The following is a 23,641-nucleotide window of genomic DNA, read 5'->3' on the forward strand; positions in this document are numbered from 1 at the left end:
GGATTGGAAAATGGGCGATTGAGGGGGAAATCACATGGTGGGCCGTTTTGTGAATTGGGTCGGTTAGCAGTGATTGTTGCTGAACCTGTGAAAACAGGTTTAGTGACGATCGCTGACTTTAGTGAATCGGGGCCTTACTATTCACAAGGTGGCTGTACTAACTGATCCCTGTGCTTATCACCTTTACCTCTAGACAAAGCCACACTACTGGTTTCACTGATTCTAGGGAATTTGTCTCTCATGGAAACCTGAAAACTGCATCCCACTCTCGCTGCCAGGTCCCATCATTAACAGACCAGAATGTATCTGTGGCATCCTGTCTACACCAGAAATTCACATCTCCTTCTTAACCAGTGATTGCAATAAGCCCAAATTACTGAGTAACTGGCTCAGAATAAGAGTCCCAACTTCTTCCACTCCAAAGGAAAGATACCAGGAAGAAGCTTCCAGCAGGACAGGCCCTCCCCTGAGCTTTAGGGCAGGTACAGGACATGACCAGACTTTCTGCTCACGTAATGGAGCCTCTGAGCACAGATGAACACAAACTCCTGCCCTGCTCACAGTTGGTCATTTTATATTCCTGTCAGCATCTTCAGGGTGCCAACTGTTGCTCACCTTTGTGCTTTAATTCGAATCCACTGGTTTGTGTTCACAGGCACCGTGGATTGCAGGACGACTGGCTTGGAGCCAAGGTCATAGGTCATCTGCACAAAGCCGTTGACCACAGCCAGGGCAATGTAATCTGAGCGCTCCAGCCCCTTCCCGCTCCAAAGAATTAGTCCCTGCGTGGCCTCTGTCCTCAGGCTCAGCTCGAACCGGTTAATGTGGGATGCCTTCTCACTGCAAAATGGAAAACATGACATCAGGTCTTGAGGCCTGTGCAGAGAGACAGCAATTGCCATTCTGTACAACCCTTTTAGGAGTGTGGAGACACCGCAGTAACAAGACACCCTCTTCTCTCCCCTACCATCACCACGCTTACAGATGCTCTGTGCTTTTTGGAGGTAATTCTGTAAGTGGGCACCTCCTTTCAGGTGTCCCGATGCTGCGTGGTGAAAGCCTATTCTGCATCAGCACCTGTTTTAACTAGACTACCTGATGGAATACTAAAATAACCCGGTATCAGGGCACCTAAAATCTAGGTGCCTGTGTTACCCCAGTCATAACCCTGGTGTAACTGCGTGTCTTAATGTGGCAAGCCCTGGGACAGAGAGGGAAATTCAAAGTACCTGATTAGGTTTTTGGCCATTACTTAAGTCAATATAATTGTTTTGTAAACCGCTTAGAATCATTTGGGAGATTTGGTGGTATATAAAACACCAAATTCAATTAAATTAAGTGCGTGCATAGTTATAGTACAAGTTTTAAGTTTCAAGTTTAATAATAATTTGATTAATCGCTTAATCTAAATTCTAAGCGATGTACATGTTAAAAAAATTACAAAGTAAGGGGGATAATACAATAAATAAAATAAAATAAAAACTAAGACTAACAAGACTATTGACAAATTTGACAAAACTAGGAACATAAGGGAGGAGATGGGTAAGAATTACAATTTGTATAAAAGTTGAAGAAACAAATAAGGGGGATACATAAGGAAAGGGAAGATAAAAAAAATTACTTCAATAAAATTGTAGAAAGAAAGATAAAATTAGTTCAAAGTATAAGTGTCGTGCTTAAGTGGCAGCCCCAACCATGCCCCTCCCATATCCACCATGTGATTGCCCCCTATACCATCTATGTGTGCCCTTACAGAACAGCACTTACTGTAACTGTATTCCCGCCACTTTCACAAGCAGATAGCTGTACGCTTACTTACAAGTGGGCAAATATTCTGTACATTCATATGTGCACGTGGCATGAAGTGTGGGAACCCAGTTATAGAATTGTCTTTTTACGTATGGAATATTTTCACATTACCCCTCTCCTCAAGTCACTTCATTGGCTCCCTATCCAATTCCACATTCAGTTCAAACTCCTCTTCTTTACCTGCAAGTGCATTCACTATGCAGTTCCTCGATAGCTCTCCTCTTACTCCTCCCCAGGAACTCTGTTCATTGGGTAAGTTTCTCTTATCTGTACCCTTCTCTTCTACTACCAACTCCAGACTCCGTCCCTTCTATCTTGCTCCGCCATATGCCTGGAACAGACTGTCTGAGTCAGTACGTCAAGCTCCGTCTCTAGCAGTATTCAAATCTAGGCTAAAAGCCCACTTTTTTTGAAGGTTGCTTTTAACTCCTGACTCTTACTAATGTCTGTTTCATCATTCCCTCTGTAAGAAATTCTCGTTTGTCTGTTTTAATTAGATTGTAAGCTCTATTGAGCAGGGATTGTCTCATACATGTTTATTGTACAGAGCTGTGTATGTAGAAATGATAGTAGTTTCCCCTCTAGGGACTACTCTCTGTCACTCTCTAGAAGAGATGCCAAGTTATCCAGTTCCAAACTGAAGATTTTTGGTCAGTCCTGGAAATCTGATCATCTTATCCTGCCACATTATGGGACTTGCAGGACTGATTTCAATGGGCAGGATTAGGCACTACAAATCCCATAATGCTTTGGGGTGTAAGGTCAAAACCGGCACTGACCAACAATCTCCAGCCTAGAAGTGGGCAACTTGGCATCTCTACTCTAGCTATAGGTGACCCACCACTCTTTAAGATTTCCCACTTTGTTTCAGTAGCTGGGCTAAGCCCAGCTATGGCTGAAAAGTATAAAGCTCGTTCAAAAGCCGATTCCAGGGCTGCTCTTAGATTGATCAAAGAAGTGTTCCAGCCACTCTCCTCTGCCAGGAGTCACAATCCAAGCAGAGAATGTCACTAAAGCAAATGGGTGCTTTGGGATGCCTTTAACCCTTAGGTGCTTGGAGCTGGCATCTGCTGTCTGGCAAAATGCAGGAAAATGAAATGGCACCAGCTAAGAGGCTGCAGACTCCAAACAGTTAATATGAAAAGCCATAAAATATAGCAACTCAACATCATTATGAAGAGTGCCCCCTCCTTCTGCATACTGTGGAGAGGACTAGAGAGGTGCTGGGCTGAGAACATCCTTTATCATTTGATCCTATTAGAGCAGTTACAAGGGGTGTATCTTATGGGCAGGAAACGAGAAAGATGATAAATGGGGAGCCCTTAGCTCAGGGAAGAATTCATATGTGCAGCTAAGGTTGTGCTTGGTCAGAAGCAACAGGCGTTGAACTGAAAAGCGTAGCCAGGAGTTCCAGTTAGAGATGCACACAGAGAAAGAGACCCATGAACAGCAGAGAAAAACTGCTCTGAATCAGGTAGTGCTAATACCACAGCAGAGGAAGGGACATTTAAGGTTATAAACTGTGCTCTTCCTGACAGCTAGCCACAAGGAAGATAATGCATGGACCTTTAAGCATGAAACTAAACAGGTAACATATATATTTAACAAAGCTGGAACATGAAGTACATCGGTTAAAGGGTTTCCTTTAAAACAGTAACAGAGAGACACACACGAGAAGGCACAAGGAAAAGGCTTGACCACGACTCACCCAGGATCCATAGAATAGTCCAAAGAGTCCGAACTTAGAAGCAGGGGGTGGAAAAAAAAAAAAGGGAAGGCATGCAGTCAACAGTGCGTCCAGTTTTTCAGCTGTGCCCAACCCAAAGAGCTGTGGTCTTCAGTCCTAGTCCTCGAGGCCCATCAACAAGTCAGGCTTTTCAGGGTACTCCTAACGTATAGGCATGAGAGATTTATATACAACAAGGTATAAAGCATGTCTCACGCCTACCCAATAAGGATATCCTAAATGGTACACTGTCGAAAGCGCGCCGACATTTGCATGCAGGACAAATGCGCGCAGCTGCTTCTGCCAGTTTGAGGCCTTCCCGTTAGCGTTCTGAGGGGGGGGGGTTGGGGGGTAAGCCCCCCCCCAATACACTTAGAACTCCTCGGGCTTCCGTTGGGGGGATCTCCCCAGTACACTGAAAACTCCCGTTCTCCTTCCCATTTTTGCTCTTTGGGAGTTTTCAGTGTAGTGGGAGGGTTCCCCCCTCCCCTCCCCCCCCCCCAGCGGGAGCGCAAAAAGTTGTTAGTGTAGCGAGGGGTTCCCTCCCACCCCCCTCAGAGCGCAAAGAGAAGGCCTGAAAGCGGCGGAAGTGGCAGCACGCATTTGTCCTGTGCGAAAAATGTCAGGGCGCAAATGTCAGTGCGCTTTTGACGGGTCACCCCTCCTAAATATGTGATCTGGTGACAGCCCTAGAGGACTGGAGTGACGACATGCACAGCAACAGAACAGGAGACATTAGAACGGTGAGGTCTGGGGAGGCAGGAAATGTCTATGGCTCCCTGATCCTCTTCTCAAGAGGGTCAGGTTTCACCTTTCCAGAGTAACTTATAAACTAGTAGCCCCTCTGGGGTACAGCACCCATGTAATGTAATGTAATCACCAGTGGCTCTTCCTGCACTCGTTGTCTGAGGTGCCACGTGAGCACCGCATGCTCAGATAAACTTACAAACCAAGGCACAACGTTTTGCACATTCTGAAGGATTGCAATTTTCATGCTGCACAAGACGAATTTCGCCTCACGTCACAGGAACCAAAGTATGATCAAAAAGCACTTGCTACCCAGAGAGCTCCACTGAAAACTGGGGTCACTTCTATAATCCTGTGCACGAAACTTCTTTGTAATAAAGCTAGAACATGGAGTCTGTGCTAGAGGTCTCTTTCTCTGGAATGGTTTAATGGTTGCTTTAGACACATGAAGGAATAAAGCTTTCTTGGCTATGGACTGGTCTGCATTAGTTATGGAGCAGGAGGTGGAGAGTTCTGGTTGGGATATGGGCTGATCGGTGTTAGAAATGGAGTTGGAGGCGGAGGGTTGTGGCTGGAATATGGACTGGTCTGCATTAGATATGAAGTAGATATGACGCCAAGTGTTATGAGTGGTGCAGGATCCCAGAACTAGGGGGCCTTTTGGGCCTGGGATAGGAGTGGAGCTGATAATGGAACAAGGTACTTACTCAGGAATCTCATTAGTTAGATGGCTTGAAAACAAGGAAACAAGAAAAGACATTAAGACACGAGACAGTGACAAAGAGACAGAAATGAAGAGACCAACTAGTGCATGTCTCTATCATTGATGTGGCTAGAGTTATCATATGGCTCCAGATAAAGGAGGATGGATTGACACACCCGGGTTTTACTTCCTTTGAAAGCAATGGAAGTAAGGAGGACGGATTGAGACATCTGGGTTTTACTTCCACTGAATGTAATGGAAGTAAAACCCGGATGTATCAATCTGTCCTCCTTTTCCTGGAGCCATATGGTAAACCTAGTCTCCATGTTTTCAGCAAACAGAGAACGTACAGGTAAGGCAGCCAGGCAGGCCACCTGGTACCCTGCCAAGGGTTGGTTTCTCTTCCTGCCACGTTTTTCCTTCATAGAAAGCTGGAGCTGGTTTTAAAGGTCACCAGTGAGAACCTGTTTACAGCCAGAAGATTTTCAACAGAAAACTGTCCAGGAAGGGGGTGTCAGCTCTGCTTTAGTGGCTTATAAGTGGAAAACCAAATCAACCTTCAGACATAAGTCAGAAGAGCAACAAGAGAACAGACACAAGAGGCACAAGACACACTATGTAAGAGCAAAGAGAAGGCCTTCTAGCTGGAGGGGTCGAGCAATACATACATGTGTCACATATGAGAATACCTGTGTACAGTCGCAATGCAAACTAAAGTGTCACTACACTTGTAAATCGGATGACTGGGGCTTACCAATGCCACCCCGCTGTGCTATATGTGACTGTTACAAGAGAGAGAGAGCTGGACAGAACAGATACAAGGAGACCAGCAATGGGGGTCACAGGGCTTTGGGGACAGACCGAGGGAGGGGCCACTTCAGCATTCAGAGTTCCTGGACCCTCATTCTCTGCCTATATTACCTTTTGGTCACAGCGTTGTGATACTCCATGTATGTTTTCCCATCAAACGCAATGGCTTCTGAATCGCCTGCCGACTTCTCAATGATTGCTGTGGAAGACGGCAAAAAGAATCTCAAGGAATCAAGGCTGTCGACAGGTTCTAAGTTAACTTCTAAGTTCCTTTTTTGTCAGTCCAATGCACAGACAAAGAAATGCGGCGTAGGGTGGAGGAAGACTCCAGCAGGTTCACTGAATTAATCAATGCTGCTTTTATGAAATACATCCCTCACTTCCAACAGAAGTGTGAGCTTCAAATAAATATACAATAATATAATACAAAGAGATTTTCATTACAATTAGATTCAACAATAATAATATTTCCATACATATTTCTATCATTCCTCCAAAATATATTTCCATATGACCTAATCCATTCCTTTCTACCCCCCTTTTGATCCCTTCCCCTTCTCCCTACCCTTCCCCCCTCATTCTTTTTATTTCAATTTATAACATTGTATTGAAGGAATTAAACAAATAAACAATTTAAATTTCCATACATATTACTATCATCCCTCCCCCCCAATTCCCCCTGAATGAAAGGTGACACAAATTATCAGGTATTGGAATGCAATGAAAGTTTCCAAAACTTCAATGTAAAACATTAAGAATCATACTGCGTCCTCTAGAGAAGTGTTTTTCAATCTTTTTACACCTATGGACCGGCAGAAATAAAATAAATATTCTGTGGACCGGCATCGGTCCGTGGGCCAGACCCTGCCCATCTCTACCCAATCTCCACCCCAGACCCCGCCCCCATAATAGTACTAATTGCACCTTGCACGTCCCGTGCCTCATCTGGAAGCCTTCCCTCTGACATTGCAACGTCAGAGAGAAGGCTTCCGGTTCAGGCGCAGGATGCCCGTAGGAGCCACTGCCCGTGGCTTTGTGCACTGAATCAGTTAGGAAGAGGGAGCTGGCTCGAAGATAACTGCATTGATCGCAGCGTGGACCGGCGGTTGAAGAACACTGTTTTGGGCCTGATGCATGTGCTGGCCCTTTGGACCAGCAGGAAATTTCTGTGGACCGGTACTGGTCCATGGATCGGTGGTTGAAGAACACTGCTCTAGAGGAAAGATTTTGAATATAGGGGTCCCAGATTTTCAAAAAGAGACGAATTCGTCTAGGAAATCTACGAACCTCCCACACCTCAAATAAAAGTAACCGATGGAGCTTCAATACAAACATCAAAATCACTTCAGCAATGTACATAAATTAAAAAAAAAAAATCTCTATGGATGTCGAAACAAGCAGCAGCTGCTACCACAGCTTTGTAAAAAGAACCTTAAGTCTTTGACTATTTTTTAAATATATATTCCTCTGGACATGTATGTAAAATGAATTTGCATGAACTCTTTTTCCTCTTAGAGATTGAGGGCCTCTTATCAAGCCGCAGGAGCGAGTACCATACAACAAATGCACCAAAGCCTGTTCAGTCCTTACGGGCCTCGGTACATTTCCTGCACCAGCCCATGCTATTTGGTTCATAAAAGAGGCCTTGAGTCTCTGGACGTAGAACTTTTCCTGACACAGAGTTACAGCTCGAAACAGGATCATGTTGGCAATTTGCTTTGTGCTCTTATTTAATGGAGCAGCAGCTGATAGATAAGGGCTTTTTTGGGAATTAAAATATATTTTGAAGAAATACAGTAAAACCTTGGATTGCAAGTGTTTTGCAAGACAAGCAAAACATTTTATTAAATTTTAACTTGATATACAAGCAAAGTCTTGCAATACGAGTACAAACAGTATACACGCATCACATCATCACAACTGAGCCAATGGCTCTTCTCTCTCTGACGCTGCGGGAGTCTAGTGACTGTTCTAAATGAGCGAGGTCTTGCGGAGAAATGGCAAATGAGGTTCAACGTGGAGAAATGCAAGGTAATGCATTTAGGCAGTAAGAATAAGGAATACGAGTACAAAATGACAGGTGCAACTCTGGGAAAAAGTGAACAAGAAAGAGACCTGGGTGTACTGATAGATAGGACCCTGAAGTCGTCGGCACAATGCGCGGCAGCGGCAAAGAAGGCAAATAGAATGTTGGGCATGATAAAGAAAGGAATCTCGAGTAGATCGGAGAAAGTTATAATGCCGCTTTATAGGGCAATGGTCAGACCCCACTTGGAATACTGTGTCCAACATTGGTCTCCCTACCTAAAGAAGGATATAAAACTGCTGGAGAGGGTGCAGAGACGAGCAACAAAACTGGTGAAGGGTATGGAGAAACTGGAATACGAGGATAGACTTATAACACTAGGATTGTTCTCCCTAGAGAAAAGGAGACTGCGTGGGGATATGATCGAGACCTTCAAAATACTGAAAGGAATCGACAAAATAGAGCAGAGAAAGATTATTTACATTGTCCAATTTGACACGGACAAGAGGACATGAAATGAAGCTAAGGGGGGACAAGTTCAGGACTAATGTCAGGAAGTTCTGCTTCACACAGAGAGTGGTGGACACCTGGAATACTCTCCCAGGGGAGATTATTGCGGAATCGACAGTCCTAGGCTTCAAAAGCAAACTAGATGCATATCTCCTTGAGAAAGGCATATAAAGATATGGTTGGCTATAAAATAAGCCAGGTGTATACCTGGCGGGGCCTCCGCGTGTGCGGATCGCCGGACTTGATGGACCGAAGGTCTGATCCGGAGATGGCGCTTCTTATGTTCTTATGCGATACAAGTACGTATAGTATTTTGTATTCAAGTTTTTGGGTTGTGGAACGAATCGTCTGAGTTTCCATGATTTCTTATGGGGGAACTTCGTTTTGATAGATGAGTGTTTTGGATTACAAGCATGTTTTCGGAACGAATTATGTTCGTAAACCAAGGTTTTACTGTGGTTTGAACTGAAAAAATGTTCACTTATTTAAACAAGAAGCATATTTAAAAGGGGCTTAATGATTACAACAGTGTAAAAGCCTTAGGCTAAACGTCTGCATTAAGGGACCCTTTAACAAAGCTCTGGTAGCGAATTCCAGTGCAGCAAATGCGACACAGCCCACAGGAATTGAATGTTCTTAAATTCTTCCATAGATGACTAGATTTTGCAAGAATGCCTTTAGTGCAATGGTCCCATAACATTAAAAAAAAAAAAAAAAAAACCAACCCTGTAAAAACTCCCTTTATTTTTTGACATTCTATAAGTTTATATATATTTCTCCCTCCATATTCACGGGTTTGGCACTCGCAACTTCGGTTATTCACAATTTTCATCTCGCTGGCTCCGCCCCCTGAAGGATATCATTTTGGAGTGCAAAGAGAAATGTTCAGCACTTGCTCCAGCATAGTGGGGCAAACGGCAGCATTTTTTAAAAAACAATCACGAATACTAACGATAAGCTTTATTTGTGCGTTCACAGTATTCGCGAGCGCGATACCACAAACCCCACGAAAAGTTATTTGCGTTGTTTTTTTTTTTTTAGTATTGACGGGCCGTCTTTGACCCTAACCCTCGCGAATATGGAGGGAGAAGTGTATTTCTGAAATGGTTTTGGATGTTTGCCTTTATAAAAATAATAAAACACTCCAGCCACCTCATAAGTCCAAATAAATTTGCGCAATTCATAAGAAGCCTCACAATGATGATAATTCCTATGAATAGTTTTTCATCAGTTTTCAGTACAGTGGGACTACTAAAAAAAGATGACAAAATATTCATAGGAATTATCATCATTATGGGCCTCTTTTACAGAGCCACGGTAGCGATGCTACTACGGTACATGCACCATAGCCCATAGGCTCGCGCCGTCGGCTCTTCCTCTGACGTCACTTCCTGGACCCATGCCTAGAAAGTGACATCAGAGGAAGAGCCTATGCTGGCGTGAAAAGCAGGTTGGGGTTGCTGCTCACGCCCGGAATGCTGAAGAGGGACGGGGAAGGAGCGTGCGTGCGGCAGGAGGGAGCGGGTGGGAGTGGGGTGGAGAAGAGGGTGGGGGAGGGGCGCCTCTCACCCTCGTTACACCGCTGGCCGCCTAACTAGCCCACTTGCTGGATAAAGAAACAGGGCTAGGGACTGGTCCCCACAAAATCTCTTCAAAATTTCAGCTGTCTCTCTGGCTCATTGTGACTTAGAATTCACATCTTAAAAATAAAACAAATAAAACCCAATACAAAGGGCTCTTTTAACTAAGGTGCGCTAGCGTTTTAGCGCTCGCTAAACCCACGCTACACTGCTAGAACTAACACCAGCGCAACGCCGGCATTAAGGTCTAGCGCTCACCGCAATTCAGCCCTAACGCACCTTTGTAAAAGGAGCCCACAGTGATGTAATCTTCCACGTGACTGAAGTACGCCACTCCCAGGTCTTACCTTTGTCACACTGTGCACCGGAGAAGCTTCGCGGGCACACACATTCATAGCTCTCAAACTTCGGGGTGCAGATGCCATTGTTCTGACAGGGGCTGGGCTTCCGCATGCACGGGTGGTGGGTATAGGCTGAAATCTCAATGGCGCGCTTGATGTTCTCCTCTTTCAGGATGACGATACCTCCAACAGTGATCTGAGGAGAGCAAAGTGCAGTGCTTGGGACAAGCATGATCATTTGTGCAGCTACAAAGCCACCGGTAGTCCAGAGGGGTACACCGCGGAGAGACAGGAGCCCCACCGAATCCAGCATGAGAACAAGCCCCCTCGCCTTGAACTCAGTGGCTAGGAACAGCTAAAACCACAAGAGTTTTCAGTGCCCACAGCAATGTGGGCATACAAAGGAAGGGCAGAGAGAGACTTCATTTCTTTCCATTGACCAAACGCAGAACCCAGGAGGGCTGCAGGCCAGAATGGACAACCTCCCAGAGAAGGCGGTGGAGACCAAGAAGAGTAAGAAAGTGAGGGAAAAGCCTAGAAGCAGTGAAGTAGTAAGGGTAGGAGGTGCCTGTGGAAGTGGTGCCCTCCTCTCCATGCCCCCAATTCCTTCCGTGCCCCCCCTCCACTCCTTCCCCTCTCCTCCTCTCCCATATCTCTAAATCTTTGCCAGCACAAGTGGCTTCTCCAGCATGCTCCTCATTCCAGCATTGGATTTCCCTCTGATGTCACTTCCTGCCCCGTGACCCGGAAGTGATTAAGAGGGGAACCAGGCTGGCACGAGCAACAGGCAGAAGTTGCTGGCGCTGGCAAAGATCTACAGAGGTACGGGGTGAGGGGGAGGGATGGTGCGAGCGTGGTGTGGCAGGGCGGAGACGTGTTGCGCCCCCAACCGACATGGTGCCTGGGGCAGTGTGCACCTCCCACCCACCCCCCTTATTACGCCTCTGTCTGAAAGAAAAAGCCAGGGAAAGGGGCTGAGGCCCCGATGCTCAAAGCTCTGGCAATCTGGTACAAAATACCAGGCTGAGAGCGATTTTAATTTAGTGGGTGATGCTCAGCACTAATAGCATGCAAATCATACGCATGCTATTGGTGCAGAGTAAGGGGGTGGAACTGTGCCTGGACCCTGCTCAGAAGAGTTAATCAGTAGGCACAGCCCTTCTGAGCAAGCCCAGTAGTTCTCATTCCCAGGCCATCGCGGCTCCACGCTCCCTCTGCCAGTTCAACTGATGGTGGATCTGGTGAGTCCTGCTGGCTCAGCTAATTGCAAGGGCGGGGGAAGTGTGTTGTGTATGTGATGTGTGTGTGTGTCCCGTGCATACATACATCCACACTACACACATAGAAACAGCTACCAGCACCTCCGGACCTGCCAGCAAATTTTTTGCAGTAAGAGGTGGGTGTTCTCTTTTAAGCATTACAAGGAGAGCTCATTAAAATACTAATGACCTCTTGTTATGCATTTGTATACAGTTCTCTGTGGCTGCAATTGTGATTGGTAAAAAGCCCCTGAGAACCCTTTTGAGCATCAGGGGCTGAGCTACTTTGCAAGCAAGTCTGGTTACAACCAGTCTTGCTTGCATGGCAGACTTTTGAGCATCGGGGCCAGAGCGTCAGATCCTCTCGCCTACCCAAGATGGTAGAAAACCAAATGAGGAAGAGAACATAACTGACTCGGACAAAGAACGAATATCTTAAAGTGGTCACACTGAAAGGATGGCAGCTGGGAGATATCCTCACAGTGTGGGCAGGAAAAATACCTGGGCCAATTCATCTTTTTTATTCCAATACCCTAATTTACTATTTTATACCACATGCTGATAGGAGAAGCACCAGCAGTCATTGAGGGGCTGCCAAAGTCCGACATGGCAGAACTCCCTCACTGGACAGCTAAGTTTGCTTGGTATTCTTTACCAAAGGAGTTGAGGACCATGAGCTGCTACTCCTCTTTAAAAATTCTCTGAAAACATATTTAAAAAAAATATTTACTGTAACTTTTGTATCTTCTTACATTCTAGTGAAATTTCCTGAATGTAATCCGCTTTGGGTTATATGGGAGTTGGTGGACTGTAAATGACATATTACGCTACGTTACATAACATTACACGGATTCTGGGCTCAGACAGAAGTGACAAATCCTGATCCCAGGACGCAAGTTTGAGAATCTCTTCAGCTTTTGGTACCTCCAGCTGCCTTCCCAGCAGCCCTGGGGTGATTCACTTTTAAAAGGAATATATCATAAGGACTTGAAACGTTTGCAGTTAATTCAAATACGGCCATTAAGTTAATTTCAAGAGCATCAAAGTACGATCATGTTACCCCTCTGCTAAAAGATGCCCACTGGTTGCCAATTTCACATAGGATAACTTATAAAATAGCCCTTTTGACATTTAAAACCATGCAAACTAATTCTCCAGTTTTTATTGACAGATTATTGATCCCTTATGACCCACCAAGATCTTTGAGATCCACAACCCAATTTAATCTTAATATCCCTTCATTAAAAATAATTGGCACACACCGTACTACCATTTTTTCTGTAACAGCCCCAACGATTTGGAACTCTCTTCCGCTTTATTTAAAAATGGAAAATAATTTAAAAACATTCAAAAGCAACTTAAAATGCTTCCTTTTTAAGGATGCTTTTAACTGAAGTTTTATTTTATTTCAAAGTTGATTTTAACTGATGTTTTATTTAAATTTTTTATTTATTTTTTTTTTTTTAAACTCCCTGCCCTTTTGTACTTGCCATTAATGTTTCTTCCATTTACTATAGCTATTGTATTTCCTCCCTCTTCACCTTGTGTGTCTTTTGTTCGTTCGTCCACAATAACTTTGCATGTATTATTGTTCCCCTTGTAGTTTTTAGAAAGTATGTATTAATTGTAATATTGTTTGTCTAAAGGAAAAATTTTTTACTCTGTACAACGCTTTGTAGAATCGATAAAGCGTTTAATCAAATAACTAAATAAACAATAAACAATCAACCTCCCGGGCAGCAGACGTCCTCGGGTAACCCCGGTCAGACTCTCATGGGGCAGCAGGTGGCACATAAGCCAGAATCACTGTAGTAGCTTTGCAACAGTTCTCTTACCTTCTGGATTGCACCATCAAAGCTGACAGAGAGCGCGGCAGAGCGAGCGAGTTTGCTAAAATCCGGAGCTCCTCCCACATACAGTGGTTCCTTGAGATTCAGAGCAGTGTGCGGAGCCTGTGAATAGATCAAGAGACCTTAGCAAAAATCCAGGTGGGAACAGACCTATAACCCCACTGATACACTACACTAGGGAACCACACTGAATGGTGAACTTGTGACAGGCGACCTGTTACACATGAAGGGGGGAGGAATTTTTATCTCTTAGACCCAAACTGTGATTAATTACGTCCTTTCTGTAATATGTAACCGTAGTAAACTTTTGTTTATGACGTTGTAAATTGTTAAGGTAACTGCGCGGACAGGTTTCACCTTGTCCGTCACTGTCCATCGTGATAGTGGCGCATTAGCACCAATCAGGCCCCGATTAACTTCTATCTCATCACTTGCATTTCTAAATGTTCTTAAGTTTAAAAAAAAAAAAATAAAAAATCCTCCTACACGCTGCTATGTGAAGACAAAGAAGCCACACATGATGGGGTCAATTTTATCAATGGTGCCTGCTGAGTACGAACTGAATAATGGTGGTTCAGTGTGGAACTGCCGTTACAGATGAGTTCACAGTTTCAAGCCTAATTTTAGGCGCGAGCACTTCAGTGAATGCAGCTAGCTGTGAGGCACTTAACCTCTACGATTCTATAACATGTGCATGTAACTCATAGGCGTGCCCCAACCCACCCATGCCCTCACATAGTCATGCCCCCTAGAAGTTGCATCCAGCAGAAAATGAGCATGCAGCTTCTAGAATAGAGACTAAGGTTAATTGTGTGCACAACTTCAAATTGGCGTTAATTAATGCCTATTAACACTAATTTAAGTCATTAATTGGCTGTTAATTCCAATCAACAGCCAATTATGAAATGAAGTTGCACACTTTTTGTTCTATAAATTGGGCACCCAACTTTGCGCACTAAATGTAAAGTTGGGTGTCCAAGTTTATAGGATTAGGGGGATGATGTAAATAAATCACTGCAATGCACTGAATATATACAGTACCAATGACAACAGCAGGCAGTGCCCTCATTTTCTAGCCTATAGCAGCAGTGGGCATGAAAGGTCTGCGTTGCATGCAGCCACCTAACTGTGTCCCATCATCATGCAGCACTTGTGCACTCTGGTGGCTGCACCTAGTTCTGCAGCTTCTTGCATTAATTCTCTCTATGAGGCCTGCTGTAGCATTGAATTCTTCACCTACTCCATCCCGAGACACACACAGACAGTTTGACATGCATGCACACAAGTGGTTATGCTAACCACCTTAACCTCAGGCTCACCCGATGTGGTAATCTTATTGAAAAACAGAAAAAAAAAAAAAGCGGCAGAAATACTCCACCATCAACTTTCCTCAAATGGGAAATGTACACTAAGTAGAGTTTTATGGCCTTCGTGCTATTCTAATCTAATCTAATCTAAACCTTAAGTTTATATACCGCATCATCTCCGTGAGAATGGAGCTCGACACGGTTTACAAGAACTTAAAATAGTGGGTAGAGAAGAAGAAAAAGGATTACATCAACTGAACAAATTTCTGCATCACACCAAAACTCACAAGAGACATCCTCTTGCAAGTAAGAAATGATGCTAGGCGTAAACAGTACAGGTTAGATATATACATCTGTGGCTCACCAAGTTAAGGCACCTCTTCCATCGTCTCAAGGTCACTGGTTCAAATCCCACCCTCACCTCCAGTAATTTTATGGGCAGACTAGATGGGTCATTTGGCCTTTATCTGCTGTCATGTTTCTATAAGTACATTGTTCCCACATCCCTTAAGTTAACTCAACTTGTACGTCAACTCAACTTGTACTCCACTAATCTTCTGTAAACCGCATAGAACTTAACGGTATTGCGGTATATAAACTGTTATTATCATTATTATTATCATTCAGCAGACAGAACATACAGAGTGAACTCAGACTTAACCCAGAATGTGCAAAATCCCAGGCATCAGAGCCCAAAGTTGGTCACTGCTGCTACTGGACAAGTTAAGATGGCCACAGAGTTGCCAGCCAGCCTAGTGAAACATGTCTGTGGCCAAGTCACTGGGGAATGGGTCCAGAGATTGTGTGAAGGAAGATCCTGAGATCTTGACAATGTGTCTGCAGTTTCCTGTCACAGTGATGCTTTTTACCCAAAATTTTTTACCCAAAATTTTTACCCAAAATTTTTTACCCAAAATTTGGGTAAGGAAAAGTGCGCGATGTGCTTAGCGGGACATGTTATCTCTCATCTTCTATCTCAGTATTCAGGTGCGGCCTTAATACATTTCAACCAAATGCAGGTCTCAGTGATGGGCTGAGGCATCCTTTTCCACCTATCAGAGTAACTTTACAGAAATCGTATCAGAACCAAAGTGTGTAGCTCTGAGATATGAAAGAACACACGCAACATACTCATAATTTGACAGGACTGCTTAAGATGGCTCTTTGATATTCAGAAATTTAAGGGCGTGTTGAAGACAACTTTATTTTCAGAGGCTTTTTCTTGAAATTTTTTTTGTATTATGCATTTGCTTTTGATGAATTTTGTACGAATTTAAGTTACTTATTGTTGTATTGTTATTACGATTATGCGTATATTCTGTGAACCACTTAGGTTTAAGCGGAGTACAAGTTTTTTAAATAAACCACAGGTCTTGTTTAGCACAATTTGAGGGTGATTTTATAACAGAGCACCTGGGTTAACAGGGCAGGAAGCTCTTTTTTAGCTGACTTTATAGACACATGGAAATCTTTATAAAATACTGGAAGGGCAATTGTGTAAGCTGTGTCCAGAGTTAGGCACTAAATATACTCATAGGTTATAGAATACTATTACTTGCTCAATGACGCTGCACGCTTAACTGCCAGACTCTCTTCTATAAAGTACACGCCAGAACTGTGAGGCGTAGCATGGGCAGGTCATGAGCATGTTGCCAAGTGATGTGTGGAGCTTACAGAATATTACCAGTTGTGTGCGTTACGTGGTGCACTCAAGTGTCTCAATTCGCACCAGCCCCTGGTGGAATGTCTAAATGTCGGTGTGCCACTGTAGCTTTGAACTAGTATTCTACTATGGCTTAGGTATGCCCTAAAGTCATTACAGAACTGGAGCTAGTGCGCCCCCCTGTGGTCCCTACATTTTGATGCCTAGTGTAGGATTGCCCTATAGATGTCTATATGAAATATTAGCACAAATCTTGCAGAAATAGCATCTAGACTGTGGACAATGATGTTTTTTTGTCTGCTCGGGCACAGGCCTAAATGCCAGTGCATCAGATAAGTGCATATTTTATAAAATGCATGTGTTAAATCGTGATCCTACCCAAACTCCTCCCCTGACCACGTCAATTCTACAAGTACAAGCTGGCTTGTACTTATCTTTAGACAGGGACTAACTGTATAAGAGACTTTTTACACACAAACATAAAATCACCAGGGTCAATATTCAAAGCGATTTAACTGGGTAGAAATGGCTCCTGGCCGGTTAAATCGCCTGTTCGGGACTAACCGCTCATTTTCAGCATCACTTAATTGGTTAAGGCTGCTGAACACAACCAGTGAGCCCTGAACTCAAAATTGGCTATTCTGAAGGATTTCCAGGGATGGAGTCAGCACTTGGCCAACACCGATTAAGCGTAGAATAGCACACGTAACTGGCTACGTGTTAGCCGACTCTGCAAACCCAGAAATTCAATGGTGAAGCCCAGACATGGCCCAGCATTGAATTTTGAGGCATATTATAACGCCGGCGGTGGTTGGTTGCATATTGACCCCCCCCCACTCTCTGACCCCACCCCTCATTCTGGCCAGTTTAAAATAAATAGCCATAAACTTCTCATAACCTGGAAAAAAAAAATAGTTCTTTCCGTTTCTCTGGATGCCAGAGGTTACCACATCACAAGTTTGCATGAGAGACTCATACAGAAACAAAAGGATTTAACACACAAGGAGATGGAAGCTACTAATTAGTTAATAGGAGCATATCCACTACACATGAGCAGCAAATGAGGTGCTATGAGACATCTCATAGTAAACCCACAAACAAGAGTAATTACTATCTAATGAGCAAAGATGAGGGAATCATTGGAGCAGCAAGAGTTTAGTAGCTGGAATAAGATGTGAAACAGAATGTAATTGTCTAGTCTCTATCTGAAGATGGAGTCAGTTGGTAAGTGACGTGGTGACCCTTCTGCTTACATGGAGGAAACGGAGAGATGGACATGGAAGATGGGATGAGAGTTTAGAAGCAAAATTGGATCTTTACCTTACGGGATTTCTGAAATCCGGAAAGCACATAAGAGAGGAGGGAGCCAGAGAGAGAGGAGAGGCAAGAGACCAAGAGAGAAAAATGTGCAAATCAGTGAAACTATTCACATGCAAAGTGCAAAGCATTCTGCGACAATTAAAATAACCATATTAACAATGCATTGAGGCGGAAAGGAAGGGTAATGGGGTCCAGGGGAGGGATAAGCAACACAAGTGGAGAGCTGGGGGTTCTGCTAGTGGCAGTTCAGAGCACATCAGTACCAGGAAGGTAAAGGAACTCAAATGTGTGAACTCTGCTAGGCATAAAATTGCTCTGGGATGAGGCAGCTGCCTTGTTCACAGGGGTCAGAGCTTGGGCTTGGTAGAGTCCAGAGAAAGGACAGAGGAGGACGCAGAGCAGTCAAGGATATTTGATTTGAAACTAGTCTGATGTTGCCTTCCCTGGTCTATTGCAGAATATCACGCAGGAACAATGTGTGTATTACACAGCCTTCCCCACCCCCCGTCCCGCAGGGTACAGCCATTCTGTGCCACTCTCTTTGCCACTCTCTCTCATAGGCTGCGGAACAGACACATTAGTGGACTTTCTCTAACACTGTGTCTACATTTAGGCATTTATTCTATAAAAGAAAATAGCTGCTTGCTTCCTTTATAGTTTACGAGTGCAACTGGGTATACAGTATATGTGTGTATGACGTTAGGCACAAGCCCTAAGATTAGGGTTACCCTATGGCTCCAGAAAAAAGATGGATGGATGGAGATATCCGTGTGTTACTTCCATTGAAAGCAATGGAAGTAAAACCCGGATGTCTCAATCCATCCTCCTTTTCCTGGAGCCTTATGGCCTAGCTTAGGCCAGCCACAAAACTGAAATAAATGCTTCGGCCTAAAGGCTGGAGATATGCAAATAACTTATAGTGTCCTATAAGTTACGCGCATAAATGTGAGGCCTGCCCCTGTGCTCTGCCCAGACGCTGCCTATGTATGCGCCCATCTGTCAAATATGTGCTATGTAAGATAGACGCATATTTACAAGATGCTAACGCAGAATTTTGACATTTTAAATGCATATGTGCGCACATATATACGTATACACTATTACTCAAGTTACTTGTGAGAATAGGTAAGTTAACACCTGCTTTACAGGTTACCCCCATGGAAAGGGATGACTGCCACTTTACATCCACAATGGCCTTCCATGGACTTTGGCTGCATGTGCCAATGCCACTTTCACAGCACAGACAGAGGGGAGGGGTACCCATTGAAGGTCTGCATTGCTGTGCTCCTCTAATAGATGTTTAAGTCGTGGTAGGGCAGGAATGCCCTCAAAACTCACAGGTGACTCTCCTGTGATCTGCTCTCCGTTGCTGATGCTCATGAGGCCCTTCCGGCCACTGCGTTCCAGGGACACGCTGACCCAGGTGTCCAGTGCGATTCGCTCTTTGCTCCTGGAGAAAGGAACAATGAAATAAGAGATCAGTGCACGATTCTGGGGGTACCTGAGCCCAGTGGTCTCATTCCCACCTACTCTGCTGCATCCGGTGAGAATGAGTTGCAGAAACCTGCACCAGCAACACCGTCACATAAGATCACTGAGGCCTTCACGGTGTTCCGACGGCTACTGCGATTCTCTTTCACGTGATGGCAAAGGATATAAGAGAGACCAGGCTGGAAATATGTCTATCACATCAGGTAGCAACATTCAGCAGGTCATGAGGAATGAACAGCTGGGCAGGAGCAATGGAATGCCTTTTTGGTTAGAAGGGCTCAAGCTCCATCCCAGCTCTGCTCAAAACTTCAGCATCTCCTCTTCCCTTATCTATTATCCCATTGATCTTTCCCCCCCTTTCCCTTACCTTTAAATTCCCCAGCAGTTCTCTCCTTCCATACCTCTTAAAGCCCTCTACTCACCCCCCCCCCCCCCCGTGCAGCATTTCTCTCCTTCCCGTTCAACCATACCAAGGCCCTCTTCCCATGGTGTCCAACATCTCTCTCCTTCCCTATCTTCTCCTCTTTTCATCATCTCTCTTCTTCTGTCCCCCCCCTAGTGTCCAGCATCTTTATTCTTCCCTTTGACTGCACCTCCCCCCCAAGTTATTTTTTTACCTCCCTTCCCTGGGATGGCAACACTACAGTTGGTATAACAGAATACACAGGAGCCAGCTCTGTGGGTGCTTGATCACCCCCACTATTGAACAAACTCTTTAACTGTGTCCAGGGAGGAGTCATTTTGGTTAGGATTAGCAACCCCAATCGTTCTGAAAAGTTGGCTCCTCTGACAGGACCGACATTGTGTTGACTGGGGTGGGGCCTTGAGCAAGACCTGCCACCTTACACTCCCTTGCTCAAACATTCCACACACTCACAAATTATTTTGAGCGGGTGGAAGCTGGCAGATCTTGATCATGCACCAGTCAGCCGCAATGCTTTTGCAGTTATGTTGTTTGTTGTAGCCCTGGGGAGGTAGGTATGGAAATATATAACTCACGGTAGGATGGGAAGAATTTTTGTTGATGCCATGGCACCTGTGGATCCCTCTTTTCCGAAGCCTAGGAAACTAGGCACCAGGCATTGCAACGAATTGGCCGAAAAAGTTAGTCTTTATGAATTAAAGTCAATGGAAACCAGGCACAGGGGAGAAAGGTCATTTAGTATTCAAGACCCTCCCCTCCAATGTATGACCTTTTAAGGCATTGATACCTAGCAAAGGCACTTTGTAAGCAAAAAGATAGGCCCCAAGTCTAGGAAAACCACCAAAGCCCTGAGCATTGAAAAGCAGATGACCTCCCTACACATTCAACACACAGACTCAAATGGGAAGTCACATGAAAAGACCTGGTCCGGACCGTGGAGGGCTTCTGCTAGCCCATCTCCAGGAGGTTCTTACTTGATGACTGCAGCTCCCTTCCCCAGGTCATATCTGTACTCCAGATGCCCATTGTGCAGAGCCAGAGAAACAAAGTCCCCTCTGCCATCCGTTTTTTGTCCGTTGTAGAAGATGAGTCCACTCGGATTCCTGGTCAGGAACACGACTTCCATAGACAATTTGTCCCTGGAACAAAGAGCCCATTGCACTAGTCACACTGGTGCCACTTTTGCTCCCAGTCCTACCTACTCAACTCCCAGCCGGCACTGAAAACCTAGAGACTGAAATATCTCACCCTTACCCCCTAATCAAATAAATGTGACAAAACTGCAGTGTGGGAATATGACCAGAAGAATTGTCTTTCTACTGGATTTAACTAGGCATTAGAAAGCACAAGCCTCTTCACCAGCTTTTGGATTATTTATTTATTTGGTTTTGGTTCACGCCTTTTTCTTTCAATTTTTGTCTGACAGAGCAAATCTCTCACCAGGGTTGTTGGGTTTTTTTTTTAAATTGAGCTGAAAGGGCAAACCCTGGTTTTTGTTTTTTTTTTTTAAAAAAGGGCAGGTCTCAATTTGTCACCATCCCTGTTCCCGCGGGTAACCATGGGAAAACATCCCCTTGTCATTCTTTAAGGAGAGAGGGAAGAATCAGAGTATGAATGGCACTGATCCTCAAACCTTGCATTGAAGAATGCTGGTGTTCAAGCACTGAGGTTGAGATAGACACTGAAGAATGACATTGGATGGTTAGAACATAAGCCCATAAGCGTTGCCATACTGGGACAGACCAAAGGCCCATCAAACCCAGTTTCCAACAGTGACCAATTCAGATCACAAGTACCTGCCAGAAACCCAAAGAGTAGCAACATTCCAGGGCTGAGATTGTGATGTCATAAAGCCTCACTCCATCAATGCCTACGAGCCAACCTCAACAGTGATGTCACAATGGCTTCATTATCCTGTGCTTGGCTCACATAAGAACCAGAGTATGAATGGGCACAGCCACTGACCCTCAAGCCTTGCATTGAAGAATGCTAATGTAGAAAGACTGAAGTTGAGATAGACACTAAATAATGACATGGAATGGTTTTCTGCAGTTATCTGCAGGGACGGGGATGGTGACAAATTCTGTCAATGTGTTATTCTCTATGCACTATTCACCTACCATCTGCTGAGGAGACTGAGAAATACTGAGTGGCTTAGGGCTGCACAGGACCTAATAAGGTGATGTCATTTGCTAGATCTCAGTGTCCCCATCTGCTGGTAGGAGGGCATAAACCCACTCATCGGGAATGGTCTGGAGATGATGATAAGGAAGGTGAGTTGTACTCAGGTACAATAGGCATCATAAATATCATATGACTGAAGAGATAACTGGGACAGTTTTTGCCACACTAAAATTCATGTCTGACTAAAAAAAAAAAAACCCCTCTTCTCCTTCCACAGCAATACGGTGGAATGACCCAGAGCAGGAAGAAGCAAGAGAAAAGGATGTGGCACGATGGTACTGTAAATTTGTTACAAATGGAGTAGACAGAGGAGTCAAAATGCTTCAGTAAGAAAACTCCCCACAAGAGCTAAGTCTGAAAAACCCACCCTTACCCTCGCCTCCAAATGTTCCTTTCCTGTTCTTTCCCGATGGGAGCCCTCATACTTACTGGAGATCGGTCACAAAGGTCTGAAGCCCCTTCAGTTCTAAGTGAGAGAATCCATTGAATTCTGGCAGAAAGGGTAGAGTCTGGTCCTGCTCAATCACTGTGAAAGGAAACCAAGAAAGGCACAAACATTAGCATCTTCAGATTCAGCCCTCCCAATACTGTAATCTACTTGCCCACAGGAGCAGCTCTGTTGAGAGGAGACTCTTCACTAGGAGATTCCTCACTCTGATGTGGTTGCTACAAGAGGCCAGCTAACCTCGACACCATCAACCACTGACTGGCCTGATTAACCCAAAGCCCAACCGCATCCTCATTCACCCTGCCTGTTCACCTTGCCTCAGCCCCACTGGCCAGCCTGTACACCCCTTCCTCGCCCCATCAGCCAGCTTACCCATTTAACCTACTCTAAGACCCCCACCCACTGGGTTCAATTAATGCCAAAGGTCACATTTGCTTCTTATCCCCTGATCTGTGGAAAGAAAAGGGGGTTCTGTTTCCCCACAGATACCTTTCTCACAAAGTCTTCCTTCCCTTCCCATGGGGCATTCACACTTGGCTCCTCCCTCTGGCAGCACCAGGCAGGTGGCAGAGACATGGCACGGGTTGGGTTCGCAGGGGTTTTTCTCATCAGCGCAGGTGGCTCCTGAAAAGAAGGAAGCAGGAATCTTATCCCCCATATGTCCTTATAATCTTCAGTTCACAAAATGCTCAGGATTTACCACTAGTCTTCACCAATAAAAGCGATGCAGACAAATTTGTAAATCCGTATAACACACAGTGGAGAATTGTGGTGCGGACCCGATACGACCCCTGTTTCGGTAATGGATAACCCTCTTCTGGGATCCTCGCCAGAATAGAAAATAGCCACCAGTCCCAGAGACAAGCAACAGAACACGATGCTGAAAACTGACCATCACTTGTAACTGGGAACTTTGGGGTTAGGGAAGTCCAGAAGGGCTTAAGGCACTGACGAGGAAGCCTTGTCTCCCGTAGGCTTTTATTTGTTAAAACTTTTACATCAAGTCCATCGTCTCCACAGTTTCCCTTGTTCTTGGTTTCCACTTTTTCCTGTGGACCAATTTGGTGACTTTTTTGGCTTGTTTTCAGAATTTATTACTCCCAGCTATCCACAAATAGTACTTTTCGGGAAGAGGAAATCACAGAAATGCAGTCTGGACAGAACAATATACATGTATTTTCATTTCCCTAATTTTCTCTCTTCCTTTTTTTTATGATACAATTGTAAACCTCTAAGAAGCACCATTTTGCAATGGGCAGTATATAAAATTTGTACAAATAAATAAGTTTACTGTCTGTCACAAAGTAATTTATTTGTTTTTAGTATTTATCTACACTTATAGCTTAAGGGGTTCCTAATCGAAAGAGAAAAACGTCCAAAAACTGGCCTAAGTCGGCACTTGGACGATCATAAACGAAAGACGTCCACGTGCCGATAATCGAA

The 23,641-nt window shown here is 44.5% G+C and overlaps 1 protein-coding gene across 2 annotated transcripts in view; it reads right to left on the reverse strand.

The window, feature by feature from the left end:
* Positions 1-23,641, reverse strand: part of AGRN (agrin) — a 400,096-nt gene that overhangs the window by 15,475 nt on the left and 360,980 nt on the right. For both annotated transcript variants that reach the window (XM_033921542.1, XM_033921543.1), the window contains 8 exons: positions 22,688-22,822; positions 22,180-22,276; positions 20,541-20,705; positions 18,990-19,101; positions 13,347-13,463; positions 10,259-10,448; positions 5,907-5,994; positions 616-840 (listed from right to left, as the gene is read on the reverse strand). In XM_033921542.1, coding sequence (XP_033777433.1) covers positions 616-840; positions 5,907-5,994; positions 10,259-10,448; positions 13,347-13,463; positions 18,990-19,101; positions 20,541-20,705; positions 22,180-22,276; positions 22,688-22,822 — 1,129 coding nt within the window. The remainder of the gene's footprint in view (positions 1-615; positions 841-5,906; positions 5,995-10,258; positions 10,449-13,346; positions 13,464-18,989; positions 19,102-20,540; positions 20,706-22,179; positions 22,277-22,687; positions 22,823-23,641) is intronic.

The sequence above is a fragment of the Geotrypetes seraphini genome, chromosome 15 (assembly GCF_902459505.1).
Source record: "Geotrypetes seraphini chromosome 15, aGeoSer1.1, whole genome shotgun sequence".
NCBI classification, from domain to species: Eukaryota; Metazoa; Chordata; class Amphibia; order Gymnophiona; family Dermophiidae; genus Geotrypetes; species Geotrypetes seraphini.